Genomic DNA, 17,257 nt, shown 5'->3' on the forward strand with positions numbered 1-17,257 from the left:
CTAGACACTTGTATTTCCCTCTTTTATATGCTCGTTTCACCTCCGCGCTGATTACTTTTTACTAATGACGTCAGCCACGATTTTTTCCTTTTTTTCTTTTTCTTTTTCTTCTTTTTTTTTTTTTTTTTCTTTATCGTGCGAACGTTGATGCCTTGCCGCTGATAAACTACGTCGAACGAATCATCGTGACAATGATAATGACTTGAGCTACGCGACAAACATCTTTCATTCATGCACTTCGACAGCTGAAACGACTTCTTTCGTTTAGAGTATCGAGGATCGTTTCTTTGGATATTTTCTTCTTTTTTTTTTTTTTTTTTTTTTTTTTTTTCTGTACGAATATCATATTTCTTTGAATTTATAATCGACATCAACTCGCCATTAGTTTTGGAAGAGAAACGAGTAATATCGTGCACGATGTTTTAATTCTCTGCTATTTTATTAATTGAAGGTGAATTTTCATTTCGAATAGATATTTCTATCGGCTGATAATAGATGTTTCATCGTCAGTTTCGTGATGAAAAATCGCGAAACATACAAAACACCCTGAGGAAACCTGTAAGGCGTGCTCACGGATGCACAACACGGCTGATGGCACGATGGATCGCAACTACAAGCACCATATGCGACCAATGAGTCGTATCCTGCTAAACTGTTAAGAAGGAAGTGGTTCGTTGTTGCTGTCCTCTCTCTTTCTCTCTCCCTTTCCATCTCACTTCTCCCTTCACGAATCTTTTTCCCTCCCATTCATTTACTTTCAGTCTCTCTGCCCGCTTTGCCGTCGATCTTTCTGCTGGTTACACAGTTTGCTTTTGTTTTTACACTTTCAACGCAGCTTCCCGATTTCTCGTTGAATGCAAAAACTTAACGAAACCTTACTAAACAAAATATCGTAAACCGCGTGAACGAATCTCTGACGCCGTTAGAGATTTATAATTTTTTACGTAATTACATTCGAACTTTTTTAACTTGCGGTTCGTTTATACTAACGCTACGCCATTTACCTACATATTTCGCTTCGTTAGCATCGTTTATTGACGATGAATGATACGTAATAGTAAATGATCTAGTAATATCGCACGTGTAATATAAATGAAACTTACGGGTATCTTGCTGCTTTTGAGAAAGTCCAACAACGCCTCGAGGGCACCCAGTGTTGACGCCTGCACGTAAACACCACGTTCCGCGAGTCGAATATTACCGAGAGCACTAGACAACTCTTTCGCAATTTCTTCTTTCAAAACATCCACTTCATCCGATTTCTGAGCCACTTGGAGATTCAATCCTGTTTGCATAAATACAAAATCGTGGTTTATTTCTTTCGTAATATTAATGTTACTTTACAGTGTAGCAATGTTGCGACGCGCATGCATAAATTTAGTAAATTATTTACCTGCAATCGCTTTTTCTAAATCCTTCGCAGCAATTTTTACTCCTTGTGCGGCTTTTACCTCGCGATGTTCAATATACGCATTCTGCAATTTGTCAAATAAAGAAAATATTGTTATCACATTTTCACACGTAGGGCAACTTTGTCAATGCAGTTAATTACAAATGAAACAGTGTATATTTACTTTAACTCTTAATTCTTTCAACGGTTGTGGCATAAGAAGCGAACGTATTTGAGTTACTATAGGACCATCGGTACCCGCTACTATCATTGTTTCACCTTCTTTCAACATTCCATTGACTAGAATACAATCTATTGTAGTTCCAAGACCTGGTAATGCTTTCACTTCTAAAACAGTAGCTTGAAGCTCTTCACTATACATGAGTCTCTTGGCTAATGGACCTTGACAAGCATCTACTATTAACGATAGTAGATTACCCATACCTTCACCTGTATAAAAAGCGATAATTTTTAGTCTTTAAAGTATTTTAAAACAGTCTTAAATATATTTAAAAAAAAAATGCAATATCAATTTACCTGTGATAGCACTAGTAGGTACAAGGGAAACATAACTTCTAGGATCTGGATTTTCGTAAAATAATGCAGCATTTAGACCTTGTTCCGCAAATTGCACAATAACATCCTTTGAACGTTTTTCAAATTCACGCTGTGTATTAATAGCTTGGCTTTTTACAATATCCTGAACATCTTTTCGATTCATAGTTTGCCAATCGTATAATCTATGGAAATTACAATTTATTATTACTTTGCTAATATTTAATTTACATATTATCATAACGTCTGACTTCGTCGTACCTGTCGATTTTATTTAAAGCTACAATAAAAGGACATTTCTTCGATTTTAGCAAATTAATGCTTTCGATGGTTTGCGGTTCCAAACCGTGCATAATATCTACGACTAATATAGCTATGTCACACAGAGAAGATCCTCGATTTCTTAAATTACTAAAAGATTCGTGTCCAGGAGTGTCTATTATCAAAAGTCCAGGTATTTTGAATTTGTTTTCATCAAACTGAGAATAAAAAAAGAATTATTATTTTTTTGTCAATCTAATGACATGGTATATAAAACAATTATAGAAGCTAACTTACTCCTTTAACATGCTTCGTTGATTCTCGAATAGCATCGATAGGCACATTTGTGGCGCCAATTTGTTGAGTTATACCGCCTGCTTCACCATCTTGTACATTCGTTCTTCTCAACTTATCAAGAATTTTTGTTTTTCCAGTATCAACATGACCTAAAACGCACACTACAGCAGCTCTAAGATTATCTAGCGACTTCTTCTTTTCCGCTTCTACCCTTCGAAGTTGTATTCGTTCTCTAACTCGTTCCTTTTTTCTTGCTGCATCTGATACTTTATCTTCTAAACCACTGTCATCACTTTCTTCTGTTTCTGATTCACTACCACTTTCGCTCTCTGACTCACTTTCTGAAGATTCTTTCCCAGTTTCTTCAATTTGTGATTGCTTGCCTTTCTCAAGTGAAAGTATTGTTTCCTTAATTTTTTCAGGAGTTTTTGGCACATCATCTAATTTATCTATGAAATTATCTTCTATTAAAACAATTTCATTAAATATGCTTGCAAACATGTATAGAATAACTAAACTAATTTTTAATACCTTCATCCTGTTCATCTTCACTAGTTTCAGCATCCCATGAATCTTTGACATCATCTTTGTTTTCTTCAAATTCCTTTGGTTGTTGATCTACAATTTCTAATTCAACTGTATTTGTTTCTGGCATATTTTCTTCCGTTTTTTCATCGTCTTTTTCATCGATGCTCACTTGCTGTTTTACTTTACTCGGCCGTACACGAGTTCCTGAAACAATATTTTTATATATATCACATATATTGTTTCTTTACAACAGAATATTATAAATAAATACCTGGTCTAGGAGGTTTCTTCTCTCCTACGCCTGGTACATCCAAACCTTGAGCTTTAAGCGCATTGATCATAGCTTGTGCTCTGGCTCTATCTTGTTTTTGTTTTGTAGTCAAAAGCTTTCCTTCTGCCTTTAACCTTTCTTTCCTCTGCTTTTCTTTAAGCTTTTTTCTTTCTTTTCGTTCCTGTTCTAGCCTGAGCTGTTCCAACCGAGCTTGTTCCCGTCGTTCTTCTTGTCGTAACCTTTCTTCTTCTTCTCGTTTTAACCTTTCTTCTTCCTCCTTCAATTTCTTTAAGGCTTCTTGCATTGCAGCAATAGTTTTCTTCCCAGGACCTTTGCCTATTGCACATATCTAATTATACTAAATGTAGACACATATTAATGTTATATCCTAACAAATTTAATTTGTATTAATTTGCTACTTAGAAAAAAAAAAGACACTAAAATTATGTGTTACCTTTTTCCTTTGTTTCCTCTTTCACAACTCTCTTTTTTTTCTTTTTTCCTTCATCACCTTCATTAGGTACAGAAACATCTGCTTCATTGACTTCTTTCAATTCTGTAGTCTTTGTTTCTGGAATTTTTACTTCTGACTCCTTTTTGTTTTGCTTTTCTGTTGTAATTGCAGGCTGTTCTTCTTCATTTTCTGCCTTCTTAGTCATTTCCTATTATCAATTAATTTAAATGTAATACTAACACGTAATAACAAATTTGATATAAATACAATAAATATAACTATATGAATCAACATACAGCTTTTTTCTGAGCAAGTTTTTTCTGCTTCTCTCTTTCCTTCTTTTCTTTCTTCTTTTGTGCAGCAGTTTTTACAGTACTAACTTCCATTTCATCATCAATGTCATTTGCTTCAAGAAATTCAGTAGTCTTTAACTCTTCTTTAATATCAATGATATCTTTCTCTCTTTTCTTATCCTTTTTTCCCTTCTTCTTTTTATCTTCATCTTCAATTTTCTGTTCAACTGGCGCATCTTTGACTTCTTTCTTCTGTCCAGAATATTCAAGTTCCAATTCAGCCAACACTTTTTCAATATCTTCCTCATCACTATCATTGCGCTTTCTTCTGGCTAATCATAAATATGAATTATTAATAATATATCAGAAGTTAATTATGCATCCAACATATTGTATTACTTAATTATTTGTTGTAAATATTTGTATAAACTGATTAAATTATTAAATTTTTAATCTTTACGTCAATATATATATATATATATATATATATATATATAATGTATTGATATATAATATATAATATAATATAATAAAATAAGAAGTAAACAAAAAGACTTTTTCTGTCATTTAATGAAAGTACACAAGTAATAAAAGTACCAAAAGTATTGACAACAATATTTAGTATACAAGATACTTGTACTATCTTAAGATACTTTCACTATTTAATTTGAAACTGAGCAACTTTCACCTTGACAATGAATACATTATGACTAATTCGATTAATGTAATATTTTATGTAATGTTTTTTATTCTTGTGATAATCTGCATTACTTAATAAAAATTTGATTTAATAAAAATAAAAAAATCATGTTACCTAATATTACTTTCGAATTATGAATACCAACCTTTTATAATTATTTCTATAAATCTAAATTTACTTTCTAATCTAAATAAACTTTAATTTATCGAATTATGAATATTACAGAAGAAGTAAAAACATATTATTATCCTTTCCGTATGTAAAGAAAAGCGGTTAAGTTGAGGTTAAGTGAAAGCAGACGACAGTCGTCATATAAGAAAAGAATATTAAAAATTTTAGTAAAACGTAAGCGTAGTATACATTCAAGGTACCATCACTTTGTTTTTATTCAATTACACATGTATTTATTATTTTCTCACCTTTCTTGCCTTTCTTCGGTTGAGATTCCTGCATCTTGATCTAGTTTTAAGATTTTCCTTGCGCACGTTCAGTTTTTTAACGGCTTCTTTATCGTTTCACTAATAAAATTCTCTTTACGGACAAATTAGATTTCTTTTTTAATATATAATGTTGGAATTATATAAATAAATCATATGAAATCTGCGAATCTCCACCTGTCCTTTTAATCCGGTCTGCACAAGTATATGCATAACTTAACCATACATTTTCAAGATGTACATTATGAAGATTAAAGCCAACTTCGTATGTGCAACTAGTGATTAAGAAAATAAGATTAGTAAAAGGAATATTCACCTTGTATTATTATTTTAATTTCCATTTCATAAAACATGTAATTTTTACGAGCATGTTATTAATGTAGTTAATATAGTTAAATATAAATAATACGACATACATAAAATTTGATTTACATGAAAATTTCTATTTTAAAATATTTATGTTAAAGACAAGTTATTTCTCGTATTTAGAATAAATGATTTAATTTAGTAAAATTCAAAATGTATTTTCTATTTTTAATTATAATATTAGTAATTTTTGTTATATTTTTAATAGTTATTTTGTGAGTAAATGATATTCAAGATACGTATGCGCCATCTGGTGAAAACGTAACAGTTCTAATAAAGAGTGAAGACTCTTCATTCTTTATATCGTGATCAAGATGGTAAGTTGTAGAAACTAAAATTATTTTTCCGTAATCTGCAATTATTAAAATCATCTTTGTTCAAATAAAATAATGAAAATTATAATTTCACTAAAAATTTATTGAATACTTTTGTGGAATTATTATTTTTCTTTTTTGGAATGATTAAATTCAATGTTAATTGTAAATACTGTTAACATTACGAGTTTACGTTACATTTCGAACATAACCTATCTGATGAAACACAATGTGATTGTATGAATAACTTTATTGTTTAATTTGTGTATTTCTTTTTTTCAATAGTCTACACACAAAAAGAAGACCAGGAAGCTTCGTGGTCATGTGAGTCATGGTCACGGACGTATAGGTACAGTTTATTTTTAATATGTATTAATCTCAAAATTTTATTTTAATAAGATATAATATTATATATAATAAGATGTAATATAATAAATTATTCATTCTAGGTAAACACAGAAAGCATCCCGGTGGACGTGGTAACGCTGGTGGTTTACATCATCATCGTATTAACTTTGACAAATACCATCCTGGCTACTTTGGAAAGGTAAATACATGTACTTAATATTTCTATAAAAAATTAACTATCAAATATTAAATGATGATAACTCTATTATTCACCGGCGATCTGAATTATTTTTTGAATGCACTTAATATTCTGACAAGTTATAGAAATATCCAATCTATCCTAATAGAAGGATATTATTAATAGACTTTCACTTCAATTTACAGCTTGGTATGCGAAATTATCATTTAAGGCGGAACACAAAATGGTGCCCTACCTTGAATTTGGATAAATTATGGACATTAGTTTCTGAGCAAACCAGGCTTAAGTACAAAGATTCAGAAAGCAAAGTTCCAGTAATTGATTTAGTTAAGGCAGTAAGTACAATTCTTAGGAGGATTATTGAAAAAAATTAATTTGAAAATGCTATATTGTAATTATATTTTATATTCAATTTTATGTAGGGATATTACAAACTTCTGGGCAAAGGACGACTTCCTAAACAACCAGTTATTGTTAAAGCTAAATTTTTCAGTAAATTGGCAGAAGATAAAATTAAGGCTGTTGGAGGAGTCTGTGTTCTCTCTGCTTAAGCAAGCAGGTAGATATTTTGTAATAAACTTCTGTAGTAAGCTTCTATAGTATGATTAAATTGTAAAAGACTAAAGCTGTTAATGATGACAAAATGAACGGGCGGTCGGAAAAGTGCGTACAACACTCAACTCCATGTAGATTGTTCTATATAGCTGATAATATTAATTAAATTTAATAATATTTTAATTTTTTTCATAAATAATTTAATAAATATTTTTTTGTGTTTCAGGAACTGGAATCTTCAACAGACCTGTTGTATATTCTAATACATTTACATTCTTAATAAATTTTAAAAATAACAAAAAAATTGTCGCACTTGTTTTTTTTATCAATATTGTATGTTTTACAATAGTAAAAGTAAAATTTTAAAATGATTAACAATTTTTGAATAACTTTAAATCAATTTTGTTACTATTATGAAAAACGTATATAAGTAATGAATAACAACAGAGTATAAATGCTTCTTTACGTTTGTTTTATATATAAAAAACACCATTTTTTGAAAGATATACATTTTAGTATTAGTTTGTATCTTTTTTTAGTTTTGTTGCATTTAAATAAGAAAATTATGCTATATGTGGAGGTGGTGGAGGTATTTGCATGCCTGTAGCTAAAAGTGCTGGTGGTGGTGGTACTGGATTAAATATAGGTGGTCTCGGTGGTGGTGGAACTGGTACCATAGGTGGTCCTAAACCAGGTCGTATTAAAGGAACAGGAGGTGGTGGTACTTTGCCAACTGAAGGCTTTTCGTTCTTAAATGCAAATTGCAAAAAGAATTGTTTTGTATCCTTATTCCAATGTGTCCAAAACTTGCCCTCTGCTTTTTCAACTTCTCTACTAGGTACCTACAATGTTGTACATATATTTTTGAATATAAAATATTGATAAATGATTCTCTAATTATGTCTTTATATTTTAAAGTTTACCTTGAAAGCTATAGTTTCATAAGGTTCAGCGGCAAACAATAGATATTGCCATTTACGATCTGGTGGTTCAACTCTTTGTTCATACGCAGACATAAATCTATGCCTTGGAATAACATTATCTGCTACCTCTGGATAGTCAACTTGGAACAATAAACTTTGCTGTCCTGATTCTGGATCTCGTTGTTTAGTTACTCTATAACCTGGCCTACCAATTTTTACAAATTTTTTTGGTTCTACTCGAGGTTTCTCAGGCGCAAGTGTCTGAGGGGCTTCTTTTGCTTCTTTAGCAGCTCTTCTGGCTAGGTTAGCTTGATGCTTTTTACCCTGCGTGTGAGCCAGATAACTGCCCTCATTATTATGAAGAGTCAAACACAGTTTACATTCATAAGACCCTAAATGATTTTTCATAAAATACGGGTCCTTGTTGAGGTCAATAGTTTCCAATGCAAGTTGTCGTAAACGTTCTCTTCTATCTCGATTACTTTCTGACCATGATGCAACACCTCCGCCACCAGTTTTGCCTCCAGGTCGATTTTGGAAATCCATTTTTGTCTTCTATATACGTCTTTTCACTTATTCTTTATAAGTTTTCTTTATAAACAGAACAAAGTACAGGTTTGATGTAAGTTAACCTCGATTTAAATTGTTTAATGTATAGGTTATACATGAACTACCAAGTGTAGCCAATATAAGAAATACAATTATATTACAAAGAGATGTTATATTTTGCACCATTTTAAATAAAAAGTAAACAATCTAATTTTTTATTTATATTTAATGAATTTACAATTTTAGTACAATTTTATTATTTTTTTAAATTACATAATTATTATAATAGTAAATTTGATAAACATGTTTCTTTTTTAATTCTCCAATTAAATGATATAATTTAAATTTGAATTTGAAATTAATTTATGGCACATTTTTTATATATATATATATACTAATATTTATACAATAATAACACAAAGGTCTAAATTCTAAAGAATCACAGATAACATTTTACTATAAAGTTGGCACGAAAGACGTGACATATATAGTCACTTTTAATGTCAGAGTACATATAAAAATTAATTTTATCCTCATTTATACAAAATTTTACGAAAGTATAAAAATATAATACCTTACAAATTCAAATATTTTAATATTGTTACTATTTACATTAACTTAATAAAGGAATGAACATAATACTTGAATAGTAATAGCCTTTTTATGTCTAATAATATTATAGGCTATAATCTCTGAAAAATATTATTTAGTAATTAGTGTTCTGTATGCTTTCTCTATAATTTGAAGATTTTGGGAACTTTAACACATTGACTGGAACATTTTCTTTCATTGCTCTGTAGAAAAATATTAAATATATAATAATATTTAATATATAATAATGTGTAAATTCAACTATTAAACATTCGAAATTTTGAAATAGAAAAAAATAGGATATGAAATATAAATGTAAATTCTAAATAGCATGCATATAAAAAAAAATTTAGTAATGTATATAAATTTAGCCAACAATAGCAAATAATATATGAATATTTTGTTTTAAAATAGAAATCAATTACTTTTTATGTTCACATTAATGTGGTTAATTAATAATGTACACACATCCCCTTTGCATATAATAAATAAATGTAGCAATTGCATTCCAATAATTAAGCACCACTAAAAAAAAATTCTTGGTAGTCAAATTTTAAGCAAAGCATATTTAAAGAAATGTTCTTCTCACGGTTTTATATCTTTTTCTAAATTAAATTGTTTGTTGAATTCCATCATGGAAGTATGTTGTTGATTAGTTCTCTCTTTCATAAGTTCATTACATTCTGAATACAACATAGCCTGTGCTTCTTCTAATTCTCTTACTCTGTCCTCTAAATGTTTTATTTTCCGACATCGTGCACGACATACATCTCTTATTAATGCGTTTTCTTTTTCCAGTTTTGCTATTTTTAGATCATCCTGCACAGATATTATAATTGTTTTTTATGTAAAATTATTATATTTCTATTTACCTTAATTATTTCATTATTCATTGCAAAAAGTTGTGATGTATTATTTAACGTCGTTTGACAGGCTTGATTTCTCCGATTAATACGCCATCGTCTGCATATATCACATTCCCATGTGTTAATGTCATTTAGAGTCCTTTGAAGTTTTCTTACCTCAGAACTAAGATCAGCATTCTAAAAAAAAAATATGTAACTCATTTTAATTAATTTGATCAATTTTATTTTCTAAAAATACATTGAAAAAAATTGATATTATACACACTTTTTTATGAAATGTGAGCATATCTTCTTCTAATTCCTTACATTTTTGTAAATAAGGAAAATTTTCACTCTGAATTTGAGTTTCTAATGCCGAAATTTGTCCATTTTTTATTACTAGTTCTAATTCTAATTCCTGAATTTTCTTTCTTAATATTTGGCACGTTTGTGTGTATTGATCATAATCTGTATCAGTTGCTACATTTTCTAATTGTCTTCTTTGATTAAATATCTCATTTCTGCTACGTCTTCTTCTGTTATTTTCAAAAGCTGGACTAGTAGATCTTGAACTGTTACTATTGCTTTTTAGTTCCAGTTCATTTTGACATTCATCAAATTTCATTTGTAATTCTGAATTTTTTTTTCTTGAAATATCAAGGATTTTTTCATTGTGTAATTTTGTATCTTCTACCTGTTGCATGTTGGTTTGTGCTATTGTTTTAAATATTTGAAGTTGGTCTTTAAATTCTTCATTTTCTTTTTCTAGACTTGTTAATTTTCTTGTTAATTCATTAATTAATTTGTTTTCAGCTTGTTGCATGTACATTTTATCTTTTAAATTTGATAGTTCTTCATTACGTTCATATAAAATAGTGGTACATTCTCTTAATTGATTATCCAGTTCTCTCTTCTCAGTAACCAAATTTTTTATTTGACTTACATATTCTGCAATCTCTTTGTCTTTTTGTGTTAGTAATAATTTTTTACCTTCTAATTGTAATGCGATTTTATTTTTTTCTTGAAGAAGTACATCATATTTGCTTTCTTCTTTTAATAAATATGAAGTATTTTGTTTGGATTTGCATAATGATAACATCTTTTTTAATTCAATACTTTCTTGAGACAGTAATTCATATTGACTTTTTAAATTAACTAATTCTTTGAAAGTTTTATTTTTGCTTTCTTGCAGTTCAATTATACGATTGCTTGCACCTTCTAAATTATTTTGCAATCTTTTGTTTACATCCTTCAACTCTTCCATCTCTGCTTCAACTTTCACTTTACTTGTACTATTTCTAATCTTCTTTTCTAATTTAACATTTGTTTGTTGCAACTGTTCACACTTCTCTTTTAAATTATCAAATTCTTCTATTAAAACAATATTTTTACTATTTAATTCATTTAACTGCTTATTCAATCCAACATTTTTTATCTCTTCCAAATTTAATTTGTCTTTGACTTCTTCAATTTGTTTCTTCTTTTCCATCTTCAACTGTTCTATTTCTTCTTTGTATCGTTCTATACTTTCTTTTCTTTCTTGAACTTGATTTTGTAATATTTCATAGTCTGGCATGATAGTTTCTAATTTCATTTTATATTCGGATAACATATCACATTTATTTTTCAAAAGTAGTGTAATGTTTTGAATTTTAGATGTTTTTTCTTTCATTTCGCAATTTAATTCATTATAAGCTTGTCTAAGTTCTTCAAAATCAAGTGTAATTTTATGAATGTTTTGATTTTTTACTTTCAGTTCTAAAGAATTTGCTTCTATAATATTTTTCAATTGTTTTTCATTAGCTTCAAGTCCTTCAATATTATTTTTCATTTCTATATTTTTTGTTTTATAGATTTCTATAGTGCAAATTAACTCTTCTATTTTCTTTTCATATCGCTCTTTTTCACATTTCATTTTAGATTGAAGTTCAATTTCTTTACATTTAAGAGCTTCTTTCTCTCGTTTTTGTGCAATAATAATTGTTTCTTCTTTTTGTTGAATATCTGTTCTACACTGTTTGTCAAATTCGTTTTGCAAATTGTTGAAATCAATTTCTAATGTTTTAATTTCTTCTTTGAGTATTTCCTTTTCATAATTATTTTCTTTTATAGAGTGTTTTAACTGATCAATTTCATCTTGTTTTTTCATACATAAACTCTCTGCTTTTTTAAAGTCAGTGTGTAATTTTTCATTTTCTGTTTCCAATTCTTTAGCCCATAACATCATACGTTTTTCAGCATCTACACATTGTTGTTTCTCGTCTTCTAATCTTTGTTTGTCTTTTTCGAATGATTCGTTCATTTTTTTAACTATTTCTTCTTCTTTCAACATAATAGTTTGTAAAAAGATGTTGAAAATTTCGTTTATAGTTTTATTTGAAAAATCTACAGAATGTGATATACATTCAAATGAGTTTAATTCTTTGATCATAGATTCTTTAACAGTATCTTCACAATGTAAGTTTCTTTGTTTTTCTAAATCTATTTTAAGTTTTTCTATATTTGATTTTAATTCATTGATTTGCAGTTTTTCTATTTCTATACTTTTTTGTTTCTCTTCTTTTAATTCGTCACATTGCTTTCTTAAAAGTTTTAATTCATCTTTATATTTACATTCATTTTTTTCAATTAAAATAGTCAATTCGTTCTTTTGAGTAGTTATTAAATCTAATTCGTGTTTAAATGATGATATACATTTGTTTAAATCATCGATTGTTTTATTTAGTTGAATAATAAGATTATCTTTGTTTTCATTTTCAAGCTTTAATTCTTCTAATTCTACTTCTAATGTCATTTTTTCACTCTGCATTATTTTCTCCATCGCAGAAAACTGTACAATTTCTTTATTCATATATGACAATTCATTTTCAAGAATTTGAACTCTCTCTGTAGCTTTAGATATTGATGTCTCTTTATCTGCCACTGTTTGTTGTAATATTTCATTATTACTTGTTAAACTACTAATTTTGTCCAATAATTTTTCTTTTTTTGTTTTATACAAAGAAACAAAATGTGTACTACTCTTCTTTATTTCATCTATATCGTTTTTCAGTTGATCGATATTATTTTGAAGATGCTCGATTTTCTTTGCATTATCTATTGCACTATGAAGTTTTTCAAGTTTGTCACATTTTTCTTTATATGAAATTGAAAGTTTATCATGGTCATCTTTTAAAGCTTGTAATTCGTTATTTAAATGGTGAACTTTTTCTTCTATAAAACTTACATTCATTCTATCTACAAAACTGGCATTCAAGGATGGGTCAGAAAAACTTAAATTCAATTCTTGATTAACCTTAAGTTTTAATGTTTCAGTATCTGCACATTTACGATCAAACTTTTTTTGTAAGTCTTCTAATTTGTGATTTAAAATTTTTGCTTCAAGTTTTAAAGCTCTACGACTTTCACTTACATTCTTTAAATGTACACATTGACCACAAGATGATAATTTTAAATCACTTAATTTTTTATTTACACGAGATAGATGTGTAATTTCTTTTTGTAGCATCATAATTTTATTTGACAGTTCTTCGTAATTTTCATTTGATACTATTTTTTTTATAGTTTCATTCGGTTTTTCAGGACCATTAGGTGCAATAGATGAATTATCATGTACTTTTTCATTGTACGAATTATCAAAATTTCCCATACTTTCTAATAAATTATTAGAAAATTTTGCATTTTCATCAGTTAATATTGTTATTCTTATTCCTAATTCTGCAATTCTAGCTTTCAAAATATTGTTTTCTGACCTTAATTTCTCTATATCATTTTCATTAGAATCCATGTTTCTTATTAAAGTTATTTTATTATCTAAAATATCGCACTGTTCTTTCAATATATCATTTTCCTCAATTTTGTTTATTAAATCAGTAGAAAGTTCATTATTTTCTTTTATCAAATATTCATTTTTTTCTGTAAGTAATGTGACTTTATCTTTATAAATACAGTCATGATCATATAATAGTGCTTTACTTTCTTTAATATTTTCAAGTTCCTTATTTTGATTTGCAATAATAGCTGATAAATCAATATTTTCTGTTTTTAATGCTTCAATTTTATTCTGATATTTAATAAGTAACTGCTCATCATCGCATTTTTCTGATGTTTTTGAACGAAACGATTCCAATTGGTCATTCAAGACTGTTATGTGGTTTTCTAAATCAATCTTCTCTTCCGTAATTTTTGAGATCTGTGTATAAAGTTTATTGATTGTTTTCTGAAAGTTTAATTCGGTTTCTTTAGCAAGTTCTTTTTCAACACATAATTTGTTTGACATTTCCATATTTTCATTTGTCAATAAACAAATAGTTTTTTCCAACTTTTCTATATCTAATTTAATACTTTGAACGTCAGGTTTTATTTCATCCTTTAATTGTATTACAAAATTTGGAGAATATTTGTCAATTTCATCATTTTTTAAATCAGAACAAGTAAACAATTTATTCGCTTGTTCCTCCATATTCTTGTAAAAGGTGCAAAATTATAAAAAAAATATATATATACATATATAGAATTAAAAAAAACTAAAATTATAACACACACATAGATGGCAATTGCACTTACATGTGTGTAACAATGCTCTTCTTCATATGTCAATTGTTTTTCCAAAGTTGTAAATTCACGAAGTTCATCAAGCTCTGTTCTCAAATCCACAATACATTTCCGTAAAACTTTTTTTGGCGTAGAAGGAGATACTTCACTGCTGTTGTAGATAAGAGGAAACTCTAAGTTACAATGGATAATATTTTGATAATAATTACATAGATACCTAGAAATTTGCATTAAAGACTCTTCCGTTCCAGATTTTAGAAAAAAATATTTACTTCCCATACATTTAACATGTTTATTTCTATCATCATTTTTTTTTATTTCATAATCTGCTTCATGATCAATTATTTCATGATCACTTGCTTCTGATTCAAGATCTTCCTGAAATGCTGAAAGTATAAAATAAGCTAAATTTTCATATAATTGTAAACATTGAAAAGAGCAAATTGTACAATGTAATAAGTTTACTTTGATTTATGTCAATTGATTGCATAATGTTTTTTTTATGTGGTTTCTCGGGTGAAATTTCTTTTATTGTTGGTAAGCAAGTTTGAGTATAAAATATAGGTGAATACGGTTTGACCATTCCAGGATTATAATAAATTTCTCTTCTTTTAGACTTATAATTAACTGGTTTTTCATCATTTTTTACATGTCCAGAAATAATTTGAGTTTTTAATAATTTTATATGTTCTTCTAACAAGTGACATTTTTGTTGCACCTTATTAGATTCTACTTCTTCTACATCTATAGATGAGTTTCCATTTTTTATTCGCTAATGAAATAATTTCAATATATCATAGTAATTGTGATGAAAAAGTTAGTTAATTTTTAAAATTAAATTACTGTTAATTATACAAACCTTTAGTTTTATTCGTTTTGCATAACAAAGAGGTGATACATCAGATGTAATTTTATCCTTTTGTGGTTTGGTTTTAACCTTTTTAGCTTTAGTTGCGAACCTAAATATCAAGGAAACTGTTCTAACACATATAAAGTTATAAATTACATTGTAAAAAGTAGCATACTAACGATAAAGTGTACCATGTTTCCTTTAAAGCAACAGGTGTCACTGTACATATTACTGCTATCAAAGCATTGCCACTTAATGATGATTGTAGCAATTCTGTTAGTTTACTATTGTGATAATCAATGTGTTTCTGGTTATTTTGTGACATCTGTGTAATTATTGATTCTAGAGTAAGAAGAGATATATCAGTTTGATGTTCTTCAATAGCTTCAGTCCACTGAGTTTTTGTAAAACCAGCAAGATCTACCAAATTTAATTGTGATAATTGTACAATATTCTTTGAATCCTCTTCAATTCCTTGACTTTCAATTATCTAAAAGAAAAAAAAATGTCGCTCTGTTCCATTAAATATAATAAAATATATGTAGTAATATAAAAGATTTTATGCAGTCTTACAATTTGAAATATGTTATGGCTACCAATATGTTTATTCTTATTTTCTTCTATCCTCTCATTTTTAATTCCTTTTTTCATTATAGACAACATGTCATTTGAAGAATTTGTAATTTTTTCTGTACAGTTAACAATTATTTGTCCATTATCTTTGTATAATTTTAAATCAATCTGATTCTTATCTAATAAGTCATTTATTTTCTCATCATGAATTTCTAAATAGGATACCCTAAAAACAATAAATATCCTTCTCATCATTTCTCAAACATTACAGACACAATCTATAATACAAACCTCAATAAAAATTCACGTTGAATGACATTTGAAATAGCATCAAATATATATTCAACAGTAAGTGGTATTATTCCTGGATCTTCTGAAGTACCTATCATTGTATATGTTTTACCAGAATCAAACTGACCATAACAAAATACTGTTCCGTTGAAACCATTTATAGTAGCATCAACAATAGGTTTAACAATATTGTCAAATACTTTAGAATTTTTTGTATTTACATCAAAATTATAATCTGTAAATAAAGTATTAAAAATAAGTAATATAACAACAACAACAAAAAACATTACAGTATCGTAATAAGAAAAATGCATTTAATACTTCATATATTTCTCTTATTGTGTAATGCATTTAATACTTTATCTATTTCTCTTATTGTGTACAAATAATAAATACCAATTATCCAATGATTTATAGCAAGAATATTTAATGTAATTGAATACATTAACAAACAATTACTGATTAATCGTTTGTGATGAGTAATGGAACTTCTACATTTTTTCTAATTTTCTTTGCCAGTGAAAATATGTTATTGAATGAAAAATGACAAGCAGGTTATAGTCCGGTATAAGTACTTTTGTACGTAGGAAGAAATAGAGGTTGAGACAGCGTTGAAACCATTGACACATACCAAAATGAAATTCGTTATCGTTCCATTTACTTATCTTTTGCTCTAACGAAACAATCGAGTTTTCTTTTACGATCCATTGCATCGACAAATTTTCATCTAGCTCCTGTTGCGTCGGAGGTCTTAGTTTAATTCCCACCTTAACATCGCTTAACATTTTGGCGACGATTTGGCAACGATATTAAACGAGACGGCATAGAAATTTTGAATGAAATTTTTTCACGTGGTCACTTCGCCTATAATTTGCTTTTTATGTCTTTTCAGCCTCGTTACATGTTGCCCCTCAAATCGCAACTGCCATTTAAAATGACGACTGCTTTAATGCTCATTTAAATTTAAATTTCCTACAGTCTGATTGGTTTAATCGAGCATGCAGTGCAATAAGCAAGAACGTGATAAGACTAGAATATTTGAATTTCATATTCTGAATATATAATACATTTGGATACTGTACATTTTAGAATAGTATACGCGTTTAATGAATT

The 17,257-nt window shown here is 28.3% G+C and overlaps 3 protein-coding genes across 4 annotated transcripts; 1 reads left to right on the plus strand and 2 right to left on the minus strand.

Annotated features, from left to right (window-relative positions):
• Positions 1-126: 126 nt before the first annotated feature.
• LOC122527855 (kinesin-related protein 4-like) lies at positions 127-17,087 on the minus strand. Its single transcript, XM_043652411.1, has 23 exons — positions 16,776-17,087; positions 16,145-16,379; positions 15,854-16,079; positions 15,460-15,770; positions 15,290-15,389; positions 14,896-15,202; positions 14,443-14,816; positions 10,163-14,341; positions 9,904-10,074; positions 9,620-9,850; positions 7,892-8,446; positions 7,538-7,810; positions 5,169-5,208; positions 4,053-4,381; positions 3,757-3,964; positions 3,303-3,638; positions 3,035-3,235; positions 2,504-2,967; positions 2,207-2,424; positions 1,928-2,130; positions 1,575-1,840; positions 1,394-1,475; positions 127-1,285 (listed from the first exon to the last, which is right to left on the minus strand). Exons 1-23 carry the CDS (start codon positions 16,927-16,929, stop codon positions 1,032-1,034), a joined length of 9,717 nt encoding a protein of 3,238 aa, XP_043508346.1. The 5' UTR covers positions 16,930-17,087; the 3' UTR covers positions 127-1,031.
• Positions 5,808-7,264, plus strand: LOC122527857 (60S ribosomal protein L27a). Of its 2 annotated transcripts, none has more exons than XM_043652413.1 (6): positions 5,808-5,869; positions 6,152-6,215; positions 6,316-6,413; positions 6,599-6,748; positions 6,836-6,972; positions 7,195-7,264. In XM_043652413.1, exons 1-5 carry the CDS (start codon positions 5,867-5,869, stop codon positions 6,962-6,964), a joined length of 444 nt encoding a protein of 147 aa, XP_043508348.1. In that variant the 5' UTR covers positions 5,808-5,866; the 3' UTR covers positions 6,965-6,972; positions 7,195-7,264. The 2 variants fall into 2 exon arrangements, with proteins under 2 accessions (XP_043508348.1, XP_043508349.1); XM_043652414.1 differs by having other exon boundaries at positions 6,836-6,968.
• Positions 7,491-8,566, minus strand: LOC122527856 (splicing factor 3A subunit 2). Its single transcript, XM_043652412.1, has 2 exons — positions 7,892-8,566; positions 7,491-7,810 (listed from the first exon to the last, which is right to left on the minus strand). Exons 1-2 carry the CDS (start codon positions 8,435-8,437, stop codon positions 7,532-7,534), a joined length of 825 nt encoding a protein of 274 aa, XP_043508347.1. The 5' UTR covers positions 8,438-8,566; the 3' UTR covers positions 7,491-7,531.
• Positions 17,088-17,257: the final 170 nt, after the last annotated feature.

Source organism: Frieseomelitta varia, unplaced genomic scaffold (genome assembly GCF_011392965.1).
Source record: "Frieseomelitta varia isolate USP_RPSP 00005682 unplaced genomic scaffold, Fvar_1.2 scaffold_233, whole genome shotgun sequence".
Lineage (NCBI taxonomy): Eukaryota > Metazoa > Arthropoda > Insecta > Hymenoptera > Apidae > Frieseomelitta > Frieseomelitta varia.

Excerpts from the sequence above, each read along its gene's own strand:
- LOC122527857 (XM_043652413.1), top strand. Across the intron at positions 6,414-6,598 it reads ATCCTGGCTACTTTGGAAAG|CTTGGTATGCGAAATTATCA; the intron begins GTAAATACATGT and ends TTCAATTTACAG. Across the intron at positions 6,749-6,835 it reads TAATTGATTTAGTTAAGGCA|GGATATTACAAACTTCTGGG; the intron begins GTAAGTACAATT and ends AATTTTATGTAG.
- LOC122527855 (XM_043652411.1), bottom strand. The coding sequence starts at position 16,929 with ATGTTAAGCGATGTTAAGGTGGGAATTAAACTAAGACCTCCGACGCAA. Across the intron at positions 3,965-4,052 it reads AACTTGCTCAGAAAAAAGCT|GAAATGACTAAGAAGGCAGA; the intron begins GTATGTTGATTC and ends AATTGATAATAG. Across the intron at positions 2,968-3,034 it reads TGAAGATGAACAGGATGAAG|AAGATAATTTCATAGATAAA; the intron begins GTATTAAAAATT and ends TTGTTTTAATAG.
- LOC122527856 (XM_043652412.1), bottom strand. The coding sequence starts at position 8,437 with ATGGATTTCCAAAATCGACCTGGAGGCAAAACTGGTGGCGGAGGTGTT. Across the intron at positions 7,811-7,891 it reads ATGAAACTATAGCTTTCAAG|GTACCTAGTAGAGAAGTTGA; the intron begins GTAAACTTTAAA and ends ACAACATTGTAG.